Source organism: Polypterus senegalus, chromosome 6, assembly GCF_016835505.1.
Source record: "Polypterus senegalus isolate Bchr_013 chromosome 6, ASM1683550v1, whole genome shotgun sequence".
Lineage (NCBI taxonomy): Eukaryota > Metazoa > Chordata > Cladistia > Polypteriformes > Polypteridae > Polypterus > Polypterus senegalus.
The window spans coordinates 9,862,932-9,881,543 of record NC_053159.1 but is presented as its reverse complement, the minus strand read 5'-3'; the positions used below and the strand labels follow the sequence as shown (position 1 = coordinate 9,881,543).

The 18,612-nt window shown below is 39.5% G+C and overlaps 1 protein-coding gene across 1 annotated transcript in view; it reads left to right on the top strand.

The window, feature by feature from the left end:
• snx4 (sorting nexin 4) overlaps positions 1-18,612 on the top strand; it is a 92,099-nt gene that overhangs the window by 52,948 nt on the left and 20,539 nt on the right. The window contains exons 5-9 of the mRNA XM_039755374.1: positions 1,549-1,596; positions 7,998-8,053; positions 8,168-8,240; positions 12,964-13,025; positions 17,311-17,376. Of these exons, the coding sequence (XP_039611308.1) occupies positions 1,549-1,596; positions 7,998-8,053; positions 8,168-8,240; positions 12,964-13,025; positions 17,311-17,376 (305 nt within the window). The remainder of the gene's footprint in view (positions 1-1,548; positions 1,597-7,997; positions 8,054-8,167; positions 8,241-12,963; positions 13,026-17,310; positions 17,377-18,612) is intronic.

The window sequence follows — 18,612 nt, the reverse complement described above, 5'->3', positions numbered from 1 at the left end:
GAAAGGGTCCCATGTAAAAGATATAACAGAAAGCCTCTTATTGCCAAGTGGCATCATTAGGAATATTCTGGAGCAGGTGTAGTCACCTTGGATGTTTTTTTCATGAGATGGGTGAGGATGGGGAAAGTAATGATGTCTGGCCTTTTAAATAAGCAACGCCAACTCGGGAATACAGGGAGGTCCTCGGGCTAAAAGGGGGAAATTCTGGGAGAAAGATCTCTGACCTTTTAGAGATTGATCTTGATGCTGGAAAGTAAGCCTATCATGGTTCACTTGGCTTGGGTTCAAGAAGCAAACTGGACAAGGGTCTGACCTCACTCTAAGCTTTTCCTCCTCGTACTAGAAAGATCCGGTGCGACGGCCTGAATAGCTAGGTCCAGTGGAGCAGCCAGGATTTTGTATTTTGTCAATTTGGTCATTTATTTTGCTGCTACTTCTCTTTATCTTTTTTGTGCTTTGTATTATTGATAATAAAATCACCCTTTTCTTAGCTTTGGGGAGTAACCCCCATTAACCAAATCCCCCAATTCTCTCAAGGTTTAGGCTTGCAAAACCTTTGTTTAATTTATAACCTTGTGTTACGAGAATGGTGCAGAGTAAAACATCTTTCTGCTATATGTATCATAAGTTGGGCATATCTACAGTATTTTTTTAAAGAACTTTTTTGAAATTCTGAGCTGTTTCTGATCAGCAGACAAAACCTTTACTTAAAATGTCAGTTCTGCGATACCTCGTTCATTTTGCAGTTATTCCACTTAGTGAATGTTTGAAACTGTTTGTCTTTACTGATGACAAATGAGCCCTTGTGTTTACTTTGCTGATTTGGACCATGGAGCACAGATGTGCTGCTCACAGGAGTGACCAGAGCATTGCTACATACAGTAGACTTCACAAGTTTTACGTAATGTTGGTGTCATTGACAATTAAAGTCCTTTTAACTTCTTTCAGCAAGAGATTTGTAAGTTTATGAGATCCATTTACACAATCTGTTTAATTCAGATTTAGGGTGGGTAAGATGGAACTTACTGTGGTGGTACCTACTGGGAAAAATGAACCAATTGTGGATTGGATGCCAGTTTATCCATAGCACATTCACCCAGGCACCCACACTCAAACATAATGAGCCAGCTTAAAAACGTTAATTAAACTCAACATCTGTACTGGGAATGGCCTTTGAACCCAGTCTTATGATGCTACAAGTGAGCAGTGCCGACCATGTGTATACTTTTTTAAGCCACATGGCCATTATTCAAAGAGAAACATTTTTTCTTGAAAAGTTTTTTTTTTTTTTAATGACTACACGATTACCAAATGTACATCCTGGCTACAGAAATGTCTGAACTGACATATTTAAAAAAAATCCTTTAATAACTTCCTCAATTACACTTATATTTATTTTAATTATTCCTTCACAGCTAGTCCATGAAATTAATTACAGTTAAGACTATTAATAAAGTAAAACATTACAGTTAAAACTATTGTGAAAAAATACTGTACATTCAAATTACATTTCTAAAAATGATCTTTTTTTTTTTTTTTTCCTCGTAGGAAAATGGATGGAAAGATGTAGTTTATGATACAGGATTCCAAGCAAAGGTAAGATAAGCACAGCATGACTATTTTTAATTATTAATCTTGTTCCGTTGACCTTGGAGTAATATTGAGACTCTGCATGTACTGAATTTCAATTTACAGTAGACGGTTCAACAAATAAAACAAAAAGGTGTTTCTCACCTTTCAAGAGTGGTGAACTTTTAGACTTGTTTATTTTATTCTCCTAATGTACTTCGTTATTGGATAAATTACTAATCATTTGCTGAGAACCAATTTTTTATTAATAATAATTTTAATTAATAACACTGCACACTCAAATGAACATCTTTATAATGTCTCACTGCTCATTTTATCTTTGGCCAAGTTAGAAGTGTCCTTTCATTTAGTCATTTTGATGTATATTTGTCATTTCCTAATAAATAAATAAATATTTAATTTTTGTATAAAGCCAAAATTCCTCCAGGGCAAATAAATTCCTGTGTATCTGTTTTATATAGTGCCTTTAATTTCTATGTATCTATGTTTTATATAGTGCCTTTCCTATTTGTCCATCTATGTATTATATAGTTCCTTTCCTATCTGTCTCTCTCTCTGTATCACATAGTGCCTTTACTATATTATTACTGTACATAGTGCCTTATCTGTGCCTTTCTATCTGTATTATTTAGTGCCTTTCATATCTATCTATGTATTATACGAGGTGTGGCAGAAAAGTAATGAGACTGATTTTTTATTTACCAAAGTTTTTATTTTTTTCAAACATCAATGTTATCCCCTTCAAAGTAGTTCCCTTTGGCAGCTACACACCGATGGAGACGTTGTTCCCACTGTTGGTAGCAGCGCTGGAAGTCTTCAACCGGTATGGTCTTCAGCATGTCCGTTACACTCTTTTGGATGTTTTCTAAAGTCCCGAAATGACGTCCTTTGAGGACATTTTTCAGTTTAGGAAAAAGTCACACGGACTGAGGTCAGGTGAATAAGGGTCAAAAATTCTATTATGGAGAGGGCAGTGTGACATGGGGCGTTGTCATGATGGAGCATCCATTTGTCTGCAATGTCTGGTCTCACGCGAATGACCCTTTTTCTAACCTTTCAAGGACGTCTTTATAAAAACTTGGTTGACAGTTTGTCCTGGAGGAACAAATTCTTTGTGGACGATTCCCTTTTTGTCAAAAAAACAAATCAGCATTGATTTGATCTTCGATTTGCTCATTCGAGCTTTCTTTGGTCAAGGAGAGTTTGCAGTGTGCCACTCCTGACTTTGCCTCTTGGTCTCAGGATCGTATTCAAAAATCCATGATTCATCACCTGTGATCACACAACTAAAGAAATCTTGCTCATTAGTGATTCTGTCAAGAAGATCAAGACACTTGTTTTTTCGATTGTCCTTCTGCTCAATTGTGAGGTTTTTCGGCACCATTTTGGCACAGACCTTTCGCATGCGCAAATGTTCAGTCAAAATTTGATGAACGGTAAATCTGTTCAAATTTAATTGTTCACTCAACATTCTTAATGTTAAACGACGGTCTGATCTCACAAGAGTGTTCACACGTTCGATGTTTTCATTGGTTTTCGAAGTTGAAGTCCTCCCTGAAAGGTGTTCATCTTCAACGTGTTTTCTGCCTTCCAAAAATGGTTTGTGCCAGCGAAAAACTTGAGCTCGGGATAAAGAATGTTCCCCATAGGCCTTTTTTAACTTTTCAAACGTCACACTTGCCGATTAATGGCACAACATTGCTCCAAATTTCGCTGTTCCATTTTGCGTGATGCACAACCAAAAACCCAACTTCGCTAATAGCAGTCACAAAAGTCACGTAGTTAAAGGAAGGAGTCGAAACTCGCACTGAGCTATGGGAGGGTACTGATACACGTGCTCTATCAAGGACAACAGCGCAGCGTTGCCAGATCGCTTGCAGTGTTGCCAGTCTCATTACTTTTCTGCCACACCTCGTGTCTTTCCTATATCTGCCTGTCTGTCTATCTGTATTAAATAGTATGCATCTATCTATTATATGGGCGGAGTGGTGGCTATGAGGCTAGGGATTTGCACTGGCAATTGGAAGGTTGCCGGTTCGAATCCCATAAACGCCAAAAGTGACTGTACTTCGTTGGGCCCTCGAGCAAGGCCCTTAACCTGTAATTGCTTCATCCTGGGTATGACGTTATTGTGCAAGAAAACACCTGGCGGTTGGCGGCAGAATTGGCACTCCGGCCACCATAAAAAACCTCCCACTGGTTCCATTCCATCTTAACTAGTGTGGCACTGAGTTGTAAGCCGTTGCATGTCCTCATCTGGGATCCTAAGTTGGTTTGTCATGTGGTGGGTGCGGCAATGCACTGAATCAGCGCCGGCTCCTAACCTCTCTCTCTATTATATAGTGCCTTTCCTCTCTTGTATTATTTAGTGGGTTTCCTTTGTCCTATCTGTCTACAATGCAATATGCATATATTTTTTGTATTTTTAATAAAGCTGGGCACCATACATTTTGAAAAAATGGTAATCTAAACATTTAGGCTTTAACTAATGTGTGTGTTTTTTTTTCTTTCTTATCACTGTGCCTGTTAGCAGAGTATTTTGGTCAGATACCGTTTGCAGTGTTAGAAATCATATCCAAGCACTGAGAATGATTTTTTAATAGCCCTCTTACTATTCTTCTATTCTTGGCCAGACCTTTTCCAAATATTTGTTAATGATGTTGTAAAGGAAGTATTTTTATGCTGCTGCAGTATTTTGATTAATATGAAAGTGCAGAATCGTTTTGTTAAATATCAATATGGCTCTAATAAGATTTGATACGCTAAAACATTGTCAACGTTCTTGAATTTCACGGAGGTTCAGTACCTTTGAACTTTCTGTGGCCTGTGAATGGCAGCTCAGCTGTGCTGTAATCCTTAGTCAATCCATTGGGATTAGTTGTATGATTTTTCTGTTCAAAACAATGGAAAAAGGATACATTCTCACTACTCCTTAGAGGCTGCCTCAGCAGAAGAGCACTCTTTTTTTTTGTTTTTGTTTGATTTATAAGTGCATGAGTAGTAGATTTGGAGGAGTTCCTCATCATAGATTTCCTTTAACTGTTGACAGAAGTTAAAAAAAAAAAAATTCATTCTAAAATTGAGTTGTTTGAAAATGTGTTATGTGACCCCATTGTGAAATCTTGCAATTAACTGCAAGTCAGTATAATGGGGGCAATCTAGTGATGGAGTGGGTATGACTGTTGCCTCCTAGAGGCAGCATCCAGGGTTCAAATTCCATGCCTGGTCGTAGCTTGGTAGAGTTTTTCAGTTGCTCTCTCTCTCTGTCATTTTTACTCTGATATCCCAAAGATGTGTGTGGCAGTTTGGTTGGCGACTCCAAATTGGCCCTGTGTCAGTGTGTTTGAGTGGGTCTACGACAGGTTGGCCCCTAAATCCAAGCTTGGTTCCTGCCTTGTGTTTTGCAGATTTTGAAATGAACTATGTGGGCTTCAGTATGTGTTAATACATAAAAATGATCTGGCTTCCCAGTTTTCTTTTTCATTTTTTTCATAAGTGTTTTTGTAAGTTAGTGGCCATGTTATTTTTTTTTTAATAAAACTTTTCTGCCCATTAATGCTGTAGTACCAAAAAATAAACGAGATATGAGCAATATGGTGTACATTAATATGAGATGCAGCTCATTACCTCATGCAGAATGCACAATGATCAGTGTTTGTAAACTCACCATAGGCAGAAGTAACTGTTTGCAGAGTCAGGAAGAGATGCTGGTGTGTGTTTTGTGGAGTGGCTTGCCATGTACCCACTATAAGGTATCCAGAGTTCAACCATGGTAATGGCCAGTGGTCAAGGATTTGCCACTTGTCATCGGACCATGTCGGAGACATGCTTAATAGGGGATAAATCTTGTGTGGGTCAGGGAAGAAGTGGCACATGGTGGTCATCCAGGGACTCTAGGATGTAGTTGGAATATGGCATCAGGGAACCTCTGCACATCGTGTACCACCTCAGCCTTCAACGTCTCTGTCATGTATCACTTGCTGCTCAAGGTAATGGTGGCAATTCATGCGAGGAAGGAATGAGAGTAGAACTCCACTCAATGGCACCGTACACTAGAACACCAGTGTTATAAACTTGTTGAAGTCTGAGAGAGTTTTTCATTGAACATGTAAGATAAGTAGGTAATATACTGTTTACTAACATGTGCAATAATAATCTGTGCTAGAATTAGAATTAGAACAATCTAGACGAGAACAGGCCATTCAGCCCAACAAAGCTCGCCAGTCCTATCCACTTGCTTCCTCCAAGAAAACATCAAGTCAAGTTTTGAAAGTCCCTAACGTCTTACTGTCTACCACACTACTTGGTCGCTTATTCCAAGTGTCTATCGTTCTTTGTGTAAAGAAAAACTTCCTAATGTTTGTGCGAAATTTACCCTTAACAAGTTTCCAACTGTGTCCCCGTGTTCTTGATGAGCTCATTTTAAAATACAAGTCTCGATCCACTGGACTAATTCCCTTCATAATTTTAAACACTTCAATCATGTCACCTCTTAATCTTCTTTTGCTTAAACTGTAAAGGCTCAGCTCTTTTAATCTTTCCTCATAATTCAACCCCTGTAGACCTGGAATCAGCCTAGTCGCTCTTCTCTGGACCTTTTCAAGTGCTGCTATGTCCTTTTTGTAGCCTGGAGACCAAAACTGCACACAGTACTCAAGTTGAGGCCTCACCAGTGCATTATAAAGGTTGAGCAGAACCTCCTGTGACTTGTACTCCACACATCAAGGCGCTATATAACCTAACATTCTGTTAGCCTTCTTAATGGCTGCTGTACATTAGTGCAATAATAATCCATCCTGGTTACATGATTTAACATTGTATATGGCATCTGTATATAGAATTTCTATGATTACTTTGTGTTTAGTTCCCATTTGTATTCATTTATTTTATTGTTATCTATCTGAACAATTTGCCTTTTGGATTTTAAATGCACTTTGGGGTTGTCACAAAAGTAATTTTGTTGTGCTATACACTGACAGTAAAGTGCCTGAACTTCAACATAAAAGCTTGATGACTTTTTTGTGCAAGATGGGCACCCAAACAGCTTACTAATCTGCACAAGCAACATCTCGTGGACGTTGCAACCCAATGCAGCAGCCTCAGCTGTGGAAGCAACTTGACTGCTGCGGTTAAAACGTCTTCCACATCCCCCTAACAGCCCTGATCTAGCACTATGCGATGATCATATCTTCGTTCCAGTTAAAGCGGCTCTAAGCAGTCGAACCGTAACCTCTGATGAAGAGGTCAAGGAAGTGGCACAGACCTGGATTTGGGAGCAGCCGAAAATCATCTTCTCCCACGTGGAACGAAACAAGAAGTGCATTGATGTGCAGGGAGATCATCTGAAGAAGTGACAGAACTGTTATGTTCATCTGCTGACAGTTTACCCGTATTTTAGGGTTAGTTGCCTTTACTTTTGATTCTCCCTCATATAAGAAGCCATTAACAGTCTTTTAAGTTTCCAGTAATGCATATGCTTCCTTTCAACATACAGGTGATCCAGTGCTATGGCCTCTTTTTAGAAATTTTTTTAAACAATATCCAAACAGTTTGGCATTACTTCATGTTACTCATGCACGACATGAATTTTCCATCTGCTTTAAATAATTTAACGTTTAAATAGTTTAACGTTTGATTCATTGCTTATCAGCACTGGGGATTTGTTTTCATCAGTGCAAATGGCCCAGTTGAGAGTTTTGTGGATGGTCCAAGCTGACTTTGTATTTGTAAGCCAAGCGTAATCTTTTGGCTATCGTTCCATTTTATGTGTGCTGACATTGTTAGTTTGCTTCCTATGGCTGATTTGCTGCTTTGAATAACAACCTTTTTAAAACGCTTTTCTTTCGTACAATAAAGAAGTCTCACTGTGTATGTTTTGTCCTAATAAACCATTATTTAACGGAACTTGGGGAGTCCATATTTCATTTCATTGTATGTCTTCTGCAAGTCGTTTGCATTAGTTAAGGAGTCTGTTCATTTTTCCTTTCACATGTACAAATCTTGGTATCATAATTGACTGAAAGATTTTGGCCTCCCTGTAGTATGATTTCTCTCCCGTAAGTTACACGGTGTAAAATTGTGCTGTAATTGTTCAGTGATAGTAATGCAGTATTGCATGGGATATCTGGTCTCGGGGCTCTCTGGGTGGACTAAATGATGCACACATCCCCTAAAAATATAAGCCGTGAAATTCTGGTGGGGAGTGGTGGTGGCTGAAATATTTAAAATATTGAAAATTGACTATTTAAATGATAATAATTAAAATAAAGGTAATCACTGGCAGAGCATTTTTGTCATACACTGGCTTTCTGGTGTTCACCTTTGCTTTTTTTTTGTACAAAGTTTATAAATTAGAGATAAAGACAGCAGTTCTCTTCATTAAAATTTTTTAAAATTAACATTTGCAGGCAGATTCCAGATTGAAAGCTCTTAATGCAACCTTTCGGGTAAAAAATCCGGAGAAGTAAGTGCTGTTTATTATTATTTTTTTTATAGAGTAGCAAATGTTTTTGTGCTCTTTTTTCAATTGACGTATATCATCTGTGCAGCCTGTTGACCTTTTTTTTCCCCTTCTAAGGAGATTTACAGAGCTGAAGCACTACAGTGATGAACTGCAATCCGTCATATCACATTTGCTTCGTGTAAGAGCTGTAAGTGCATTTATAAGACAATAAAAATATATATTTTCAGTTTTTTATGAATTTTTTTTTTTTTTTGCAGTTTACCTTCAAAGCTGACAGAGCACCATATTTGGGTCAAACTGACCTGTGCAGTGTTATAAAAAAATGCCCATAAACAGTGATTCCTCTGAAGAACACTGACTGTTCCTTGCCATTTTATACCTTAGCCAAGTGGAAGTCACTGATGTGGAAAAATTAACTCACTTTTATTACAGCATGAAAATTATAATGTTACAATAAATACTCTTTGATGCTGGCAAGTTCTACACTTAAGAATAATGGAGAATTTTTTTTGAAACAGATCTTAGAAGGTTTATGTGTTTTCGAATGATGAAACTGATAATGTGTACACTTTTGGCAGTCAGATGGTACACTATGTGGCCAAAAATATGTGGACACCTCCCAGATTACTGAGTTCATTTGTTTCAGCTGCTCCCTTTGTTAGCAGGTGCATCAAATCAAGCACATAGCCTTGCAATTTTCATTGGATAGCACTGGCAGTAGAATGGGTCGTAATGAAGAGCTCAGTCACTTTAAACGTGGCACTGTCATAGGATGCCACCTTTGCTGCAGGCCGGCTGCTAGATGTGCCCAGTCCAGTGGAAGTGCTATTATTGTGAAGTGGAAGTGCCTCGGTGCAACAACAGCTGAACCGTGTAGTGGTAGACCATGCAGAGTCACAGAGTGGGGCCAGGCTCTGGAGTTGGTACACAAGACTTTCGACTCTAGCTGTGACTCCTCAATTTATGGTACCTCCAACTCTGACTCCTGTGTTTGTAATTATATTTACTACTAGCTGCCCCCTGCGGCTCCACCCACGTAATAGTGAAACAGAACAAACTTTAAAAATCAATAAAAACATTTAAAAAAAAAAAAAAAAAAGCAAGAAAAGTAACTCTGGCCAAGTGGAAGGTAGGAACACTCTAACTTCAAACGATGGCACTGTATCTGATCGTGTTCAGCTCTGACGGAAGGGCGTCCCCCGCATAGGGAGAAAAGCACGTGGCTTTGGTATCTCTGGCAGTCAGCAGATACCTACTAAAGCACACATAGCTGTAATCTTTCCCTCAAAAACGTCAAACGATACTCCATAACAATGCGTAGATGGTAATGTCTGTTGAGCAAACAGGTATCGTTATCTAAGCAGGGGCATGGTACACTCCAACACGTGGTGAGAGGTACATTGACTCGAATGGAGGCTGGCGCATGAGTGAGGAGGGACCCGCCCCCCCTTACTCAGCCCGCAGTCTCTTTCTCTCTCTCTGGTTTGCACAAATAAAGTGGTACTGCAAGCGAACTGTGATACTTAGCGCGATGAGAGAAGTCGCAAAATCAACTGGAATGTTCAAGCAAATTATAGAAAAACCCCAATTTAAATCTGATAAGTAGTTCTCTCATGAAAAGTGGATTTTATATATATATATATATATATCTCCTTCTATATAAAAGCGGTCGGGTGTCCTTCCGTCCGACGCGGAGTTTCACACACGCCCCGTCCATTTTGCAATGCACGATGGGATTTGTAGTTTCGTTTTTCCAGGTAAAAGATGATTTTCTACTCCAGACTGTGCGATACCTTCTTCTTCTTTCTTACTATTTAAAAGCGGTCGGGATTGTCCTTCCGTCCCGTGAGTGGAAAGCGTAGCGGTATTCCGTTTATCACAGACTTACTACTTGCAGCTTGCGGTACGAAGCGACATGATGTGAGCAGAGTTCTGGTGCTCCCATCGTTCCCTTGCTTTTGTGTGTGATGCGCTGGAAAAATAGACAAAATTATGTCTCTGGAAATAATTAATGTTAATGGATTACAAATGCCTCACCGTGTAGTAAATATCAGGGGGGATCAAAAGGGCGACCTCAATATAGAAAAAAAGTTTAAATTTCATCACAAAAATAACAGAAACTACAGTATTAAAGTAATACCGCTCAAATGCAATATAACCAAATTAATGAGTTTGTATAAAATATCAAATTGATCTACATATTGAATTGCCTTAAGAAGTGGTCAACTTAAAATATATATATAGGGTCAGCCTAGTGTGTGTGTGTGTATATATTGTGAACGCTGGCCCCGGCACAGACAGACGGACAACATTTTTGCACCCAACACACTTTTATTTACACTACTATTTACACCAAGTTATCGTGCACTCACACCCCAGTGTCTCTTGCACCGATTCCCCAAAAGTCCAGGGCTCACAGTCACTGTGCCTTTGTTCCTGACCGCCTCCTGTCCTCTCTCCAGCTCTGTCAATACTGCCTCCCGACTTCCACTGCTGACTGGAGGGAGGCGGCCCCTTTTATGGGGAGCCGGATGGGCTCCAGCTGCTTCCCGGCACTTAACGGTGGCCACACCCCTGTGTGGCGGAAGTGCCGGCTGCGCACCCAGAAGCCGTCCGTGTCTCCCCGGTCGTCTTCCCCCCGGGATAAACAGTTACTGGGGCGCCGCCTGGCTGTGGCCACGGGTCCCTACAGGGCTGGGCTTCAAAGCCCCCTACCCGAGGCCCCCTGCATAACCAGGACGGACGCCCCCACTCGGTCTGGAGGAGGCACTTGCCCTCCTCTGGTCCTCCAAAGCGTCCCGGCCGGGCTCCAGCCCCAGCCGAGGACCGTACGGGATAAACCGGCATCGGGCGCCGCCTGGCGGTGACCACGGGCCCCTACAGGGCTGGGCTTCCAAGCCCTCCACCCGTGGTCCCCAACAAAACTAGGACGGACGCCCCCTCGCGGTCTGGAGGAGGCACAAGCCCTCCTCACGTCCTCCTGGGCGGAGCCCGGCGGGGACCACAATATATATATATATATATATAGATATATAGATATATAGATAGATATAGATGTTGATTGAATGAACACAAGATACAGCACTCTCACGTGTTAAAGTTCAAATTTAAAGGCTATAATGAAATTGCTCTGGCTTGCTGACACCTAATAACATTAAGCAAGACTAAATCTACACAATTAAAAAAAGTATATTTTTATCAAAAGTCTAGAAGAAGAAATAGTTTAATCAAATCATCATGTGTAAAATTGGAAATTTTAACACATTATATTACAATTAACCTTTAGTCACAGTTAGAGTTGGTACATTTTTACCAACTCAGAGTCCAGTAACTCAAAAATTGCTTCCGACTCCACAGTCCTGGACTGGGGCTCCCAAGTGCTTAAGTGCTTAATGGCCTATTGTAACACTCGCATCAGAGTTCCAGATTGCCCCTGGAAGCTACATCAGCACATAAACTGTGCATCAGGAGCTTCATGAAATGGATTTCAATGGCCGAACAGCTGCACACAAGCCTAAGATCACTATGCACGAAGCCAAACGTCAGCTACAGCGGAGTCATTGGAATATAGAGCAGTGGACGTGTGTTCTCTGGAGTGATGAATCATACTTCACTATCTTGCAGTCTGATGGTCAATTCTGGGTTTGGTGGATGCCAGGAGAACACTTCTTTCTGGAATGCATAGTGCTTGCTTTAAAGTTTGATGGAGGAGGGATTATGTTGCAGTGTAGCATAAGCACCCTTTGGTTTCACGGAAGAGTACTTTAGCATACAAAGACATTTTAGACAATTGTGCACTTCTAACTTTGGGGCCACAGTTGGGGAAAGACCCTTTTTTTGACTTTGCACTTATGATCCATAAAGATGTGGAGGAAGGAACCCGAATGGCGTGCACAGAGCCCTGACCTCAACCTCACTGAACAACTTTAGGATGTATTGAGACGTAGATTAATGTAAGCCAGGTCTTCTCATCCAACATCAGCACCTGACCTCGCAAATGTTGTTTTGGCTGAATGGGCACAAATTCCCATGGACGTACTCCAAAATCTTGTGGAAAACCTACCCAGAAGAGTGGAACAGGCTCCATGTTAATCCCCATGGTTTTGGAATGAATTGTCTAACAAGCTCATAAAGGTTTGATGGTTAGGTGTCCACAAAACATTTGTCTGATAAGAAGACCCTCCTGCAACAGAGGAACGGACTTTGAATCTTGGAATAGCCAGATGTGGTGGAGAATGTGTTGTTCACCCGATTTTGTGTTGAATATTAGAAATTGGAAAAAAAAAATTTGATTGGTTCTGGACTCAAAGTAGTTTTCACAAATCTTTCATAAATAATGAGGAATACTTAATATTATTGTCTTCTGCTGCTTACGGACCAGTGGAAATAATATTGAAATATTCGGTTTGTTTAGTTAAGGTTTCTATAATTTTATTTTGGGTAAGTTACAAGTAAACTTGATGCAGTCAGTCAGTAACTGTCTGCAGTAAAATGTTTTACATATAATGTAAACATTCCCCTTACAAATAGAAATCTGCAAAGTCAGGTTAGGTAAAATGTGAACATTTGTACTTCAATTTGCCTCACTTTCTGCTTGACCAGCTTTGAGCTTCCTGTAATTCCTGCATGCTATAACCTGAGGTGTGTATTTCTGAGGTCTTCCTTGTAAATGAAGTCAAGGCTTCATTTCAGAGATTAAAAAAAACAAAAAAACTGCAGTTTAATTATTAAAGTTGTGAAACATCTGAATGGTTTTGCACTATTTCAGCATATCTTGCAGTCAGTGATTGTGTATTTTTGTTGCTTTAACTGTGACTATTGAAATAGTGCTATCCATCCAATTTTATTTTTGACTTTTCTTTTACATTTTCTTACAAATAATTAATTTTTAAATTTAATTTTTGTTGTAGAGAGTTGCAGACCGCCTTTATGGAGTGTACAAAGTTCATGGAAACTATGGAAGAGTGTTCAGGTAGGTTTAATTTTATAAATGTACTGTGAATATTTTGTTCTTTTGTATAATATTGTCTACTGCCAACATTCTATTTTAAGTAATGATGACTTCACTAGAAAGACTTTCTTAGCAGAAGGCAGTTACATGAAGAGCATCATGTTAAAATATCCATTAATAATTCAAGTGAAGAAAACAAAATTGCCTCTCGGAGTTTTACCAACGTAAGACATCAGGAATCTGGACCTAAAAAAATAAAGGACAAAAAACACTTGTGTACAGTATTGGTACCTGTACTTGTGAAAATGTCAATGTCATCCATACAGTGAGGACAAATATTATGACTTTTTTTTCTTCTTGCATCATATTTTGGAAATTAGAAGCAATTCATTTTGTATAAGCTGGAAGCTGTCTTTTTGGCCACGCATAAAGGATTATAAGGATTTGGTGTTGAAGGAAGCTGGGCTGAAATTGGCTCATCACATTCTGATGCAACATTCGAATTTCATGCCCATGTGACATGTGCCAGGTTTTAAGGTTAAAGGTTATACAAACTTCAACCACACACACATACACAAGGATTCTTTATCAGACATTGAGAAACAAGCTGTTTTAAACACTTTTTTGCTTGTGTATAAGTTTTAAAAATAGGTAATCATCAAATGAGTATGTCAGTGCTCTAGCGACATAATGACATGTCCCTTATTTAAGAATGCACACACATATTGTACACAGAATATTAAATACACTAAACATATTTATTGTGACTAATAGGGGGTGCCTCAGACCCCAAATACCCTGATACATTTATAGCAATACAAGTGACAGGTTCAAATTTTATATAAAATATATATACTAGGGAGCTCTGCCCCCTGCTCGCTTCGCTTGCCAACTCCCGTGCGGGCACTACATGCTAGTCATTTCCCGGATCAGTGCTACAAATCATAAAGGCCCGTCTCACAAAGAATCACCTGGGACTAGGATGTACCAATGTGCACTGCAGATGAGTATTCACACGGTTAGAATGGAGTCTGCTGAGATGTCTGAAATCTGGAAAGGAAAGAAGAATTAAGCCTTTTAGGCTTTTCTTATTATGTGTAATAGACTTAATATATTTTGCCAACTGTGAAAAAATTCCAGATTATAATTTAAAGCAAACAGAAAATGGAAAACAAAGCACATAACAATAATTCATTTAGTACAATAGTAACATATCAAGTGTTGTGATAACATATTGTGGTGTAGCAGTAATGCATGTACTGTGTGTGTGTGTGTGTGTGTGTGTGTGTATATATATATATATATATATATATATATATATATATATATATATATATATATATATATATATATATATATATACAGTGGTGTGAAAAACTATTTGCCCCTTCCTGATTTCTTATTCTTTTGCATGTTTGTCACACAAAATGTTTCTGATCATCAAACACATTTAACCATTAGTCAAATATAACAAAAGTAAACACAAAATGCAGTTTTTAAATGATGGTTTTTATTATTTAGGGAGAAAAACAAATACAAACCTAATCAAGCGTTTGCGATAACTTGCAATGAGTCTTTTACAGCGCTCTGGAGGAATTTTGGCCCACTCATCTTTGCAGAATTGGTGTAATTCAGCTTTATTTGAGGGTTTTCTAGCATGAACCGCCTTTTTAAGGTCATGCCATAGCATCTCAATTGGATTCAGGTCAGGACTTTGACTAGGCCACTCCAAAGTCTTCATTTTGTTTTTCTTCAGCCATTCAGAGGTGGATTTGCTGGTGTGTTTTGGGTCATTGTCCTGTTGCAGCACCCAAGATCGCTTCAGCTTGAGTTGACGAACAGATGGCGGACATTCTCCTTCAGGATTTTTGGTAGACAGTAGAATTCATGGTTCCATCTATCACAGCAAGCCTTCCAGGTCCTGAAGCAGCAAAACAACCCCAGACCATCACACTACCACCACCATATTTTACTGTTGGTATGATGTTCTTTTCTGAAATGCTGTGTTCCTTTTACGCCAGATGTAACGGGACATTTGCCTTCCAAAAAGTTCAACTTTTGTCTCATCAGTTCACAAGGTATTTTCCCAAAAGTCTTGGCAATCATTGAGGTGTTTCTTAGCAAAATTGAGACGAGCCCTAATGTTCTTTTTGCTTAACAGTGGTTTGCGTCTTGGAAATCTGCCATGCAGGCCGTTTTTTTCTCTTTCTTATGGTGGAGTCGTGAACACTGACCTTAATTGAGGCCTGCAGTTCTTTAGACGTTGTCCTGGGGTCTTTTGTGACCTCTCGGATGAGTCGTCTCTGCGCTCTTGGGGTAATTTTGGTCGGCCGGCCACTCCTGGGAAGGTTCACCACTGTTCCATGTTTTTGCCATTTGTGGATAATGGCTCTCACTGTGGTTCACTGGAGTCCCAAAGCTTTAGAAATGGCTTTATAACCTTTACCAGACTGATAGATCTCAATTACTTCTGTTCTCATTTGTTCCTGAATTTCTTTGGATCTTGCCATGATGTCTAGCTTTTGAGGTGCTTTTGGTCTACTTCTCTGTGTCAGGCAGCTCCTATTGAAGTGATTTCTTGATTGAAACAGGTGTGGCAGTAATCAGGAAATTGAACTCAGGTGTGATACACCACAGTTAGGTTATTTTTAACAAGGGGCAATTACTTTTTCACACAGGGCCATGTAGGTTTGGATTTTTTCTCCCTAAATAATAAAACCATCATTTAAAAACTGCATTTTGTGTTTACTTGTGTTATATTTGACTAATGGTTAAATGTGTTTGATGATCAGAAACATTTTGTGTGACAAACATGCAAAAGAATAAGAAATCAGGAAGGGAGCAAATAGTTTTTTTCACACCACTGTGTACAGTATATGTGTATGTATGTATATATATATGTATATATATATATATAGGGCGGCACGGTGGCGCAGTGGTAGTGCTGCTGCCTCGCAGTTAGGAGACCGGTTCGCTTCGGGTCCTCCCTCGTGGAGTTTGCATGTTCTCCCGTGTCTGCGTGGGTTTCCTCCGGGCGCTCCGGTTTCCTCCCACAATCCAAAGACATGCAGGTTAGGTGGATTGGCGATTCTAAATTGGCCCTGGTGTGTGGGTGTGTTTGTGTGTGTCCTGCGGTGGGTTGGCACCCTGCCCAGGATTGGTTCCTGCCTTGTGCCCTGTGTTGGCTGGGATTGGCTCCAGCAGACCCCCGTGACCCTGTGTTCGGATTCAGCGGGTTAGAAAATGGATGGATATATATATATATATATATATATATAGATAGTGGGTACGGAAAGCAGGATAATCTTGGAGTTTACTAAAAGACACCTGAAGGACTCTGAGATGGTGAGAAATAAGATTCTCTGGTCTGATGAGACCAAGATAGAACTTTTTGGCCTTAATTCTAAGCGGTATGTGTGGAGACAACCAGGCACTGCTCATCACTTGTCCAATACAGTCCCCACAGTGAAGCATGGCGGTGGCAGCATCGTGCTGTGGGGTGTTTTTCAGCTGCAGGGACAGGACGACTGGTTGCAATCGAGGGAAAGATGAATGCGGCCAAGTACAGGGATATCCTGGACAAAAACCTTCTCCAGAGTGCTAAGGACCTCAGACTGGGCTAAAGGTTTACCTTCCAACAAGACAATGACCCTAAGCACACAGCTAAAATAACGAAGGAGTGGCTTCACAACAACTCTGTGACTGTTCTTGAATGCCCAATTGAGCATCTCTGGAGAGACCTAAAAATGGCTGTCCACCAATGTTTACCATCCAACCTGACAGAACTGGAGAGGATCTGCAAGGAGGAATGGCACAGGATCCCCAAATCCAGGTGTGATAAACTTGTTGCATCTTTCCCAAGAAGACTCATGGCTGTATTAGCTCAAAAGGGGGCTTCTACTAAATACTGAGCAAAGGGTCTGAATACTTAGGACCAGGTGATATTTCAGTTTTTCTTTTTTAATAAATCTGCAACAATTTCAAAAATTCTTTTTTTTGTCTGTCAATATGGGGTGCTGTGTGTACATTAATGAGGGAAAAAAATTATTTAAATGATTTGAGCAAATGGCTGCAATATAACAAAGAGTGAAAAATTGAAGGGGGTCTGAATACTTTCCGTACCCACTGTGTGTGTGTTATATATATATAATATTTTTTTTTTCCTTTTTATATACAGTATACAGTATTTACTGGTGTGTGATCCATTGGAATTTATTTTTAGGTTCTCTGCGTTGAGAATGAGCCCAAACCTAGTCAGTTGGTCAGAATTCTAATATTTATTTTTACCTGTCTTTTTATTTTAAAGTGAATGGAGTGCCATAGAGAAGGAGATGGGTGATGGACTACAGAGTGCAGGGCACCACATGGACGCGTGAGTAATCTAGAAATCTATATAGGCAATTTGTGGCACGGATATGCACAGAAAGCATTTACAGTTTAGCAGCGCTGGCTTAATAAACAGGGTGATCTCCTAATGATGATGGAAGTTTTCACACAAGCTCCATAGCAAAATAAAACATAAGAAATAAAATCTTTTGTGCTTTTTTGGCACTGCAGAGAATTTAAAACCTATTGTGGTTGAACCACCATGCACTTTTTAACAGACAGAACACTAAAATAAAATTGTAGAAATTTTAAAGGAAAGCCATAACACAATATTGCCTACTGCTACTTTTGTTTTAAACCCAAGTCTCAAGTGCTCATTATTGCTTATCCTTTGTTTTGTTGAGCTGATCATTTTTATCACCTCTAATAAAGGTTATTGATAATGACTTGCTAATGGCTTAAATGTTTGGAACTTTTTGAAATGAACTAGTGACAAGGTACTGTGCTTTTGTCATCAGTTAAAATAATTGTGTCTTTCAGTTGGAGAGCCAGTGCCGCTTGAGTTGGAGGTTTGAGGCAGGAGGAAGGATGCTGCATGTCGTGAAACTTAATACTAAGTTAAAGCTGCTGTTTCTTTGCACTATTGTACTGCACTCTTTACTCATGTATTTACAATACATCTACAATTACGTACTCTAGTGTAGAAATCACTTGTAGTTGATTAATAAGCCATATATTTTATTATTTCATTAGTTTGTATATTGATCCTTGCCCAGGAAACTAAATTTCATTATATCAGTGTTACTGGGTAGAAAATGAATTTAATTTTCATCATTTTTGTTTTAACTTGGAGCACATTTCCTGCATTGAAACAGGTACAAGGATTGCCTGGATTAAGACCAGATGGCAAAAGCAACATTTAACAGAGGGTTTATTTTCAGCATTTTGAAAGATTTACATAAAAATATTTAATACATTTTCCAGATAGACTGCAAGTTGTTTGGATTTTTGTCAAGCCGATGTAACAAGTAGCTAAAACCAGAAGAGTGGGCCCATTTTTTGTTTACTAAATGTGTCGGAGCTGTTGAAATCAGGCCAGTGCGTGTCGTGCCCCTGCTCAGGGAAAGCTGGTGACATAACAAAAAGCTCCAGTGTGTCTAATGTGATGAATTCCAGATTGCCATGATTCAGAGGGGTCAGGTGGTAAACATCGCTCAAGGTAAGCGTCCTGCGTTTGCCCAGGTTGGAAAATCACAAAACTCTTTTTAGGGCTGTTCATTTT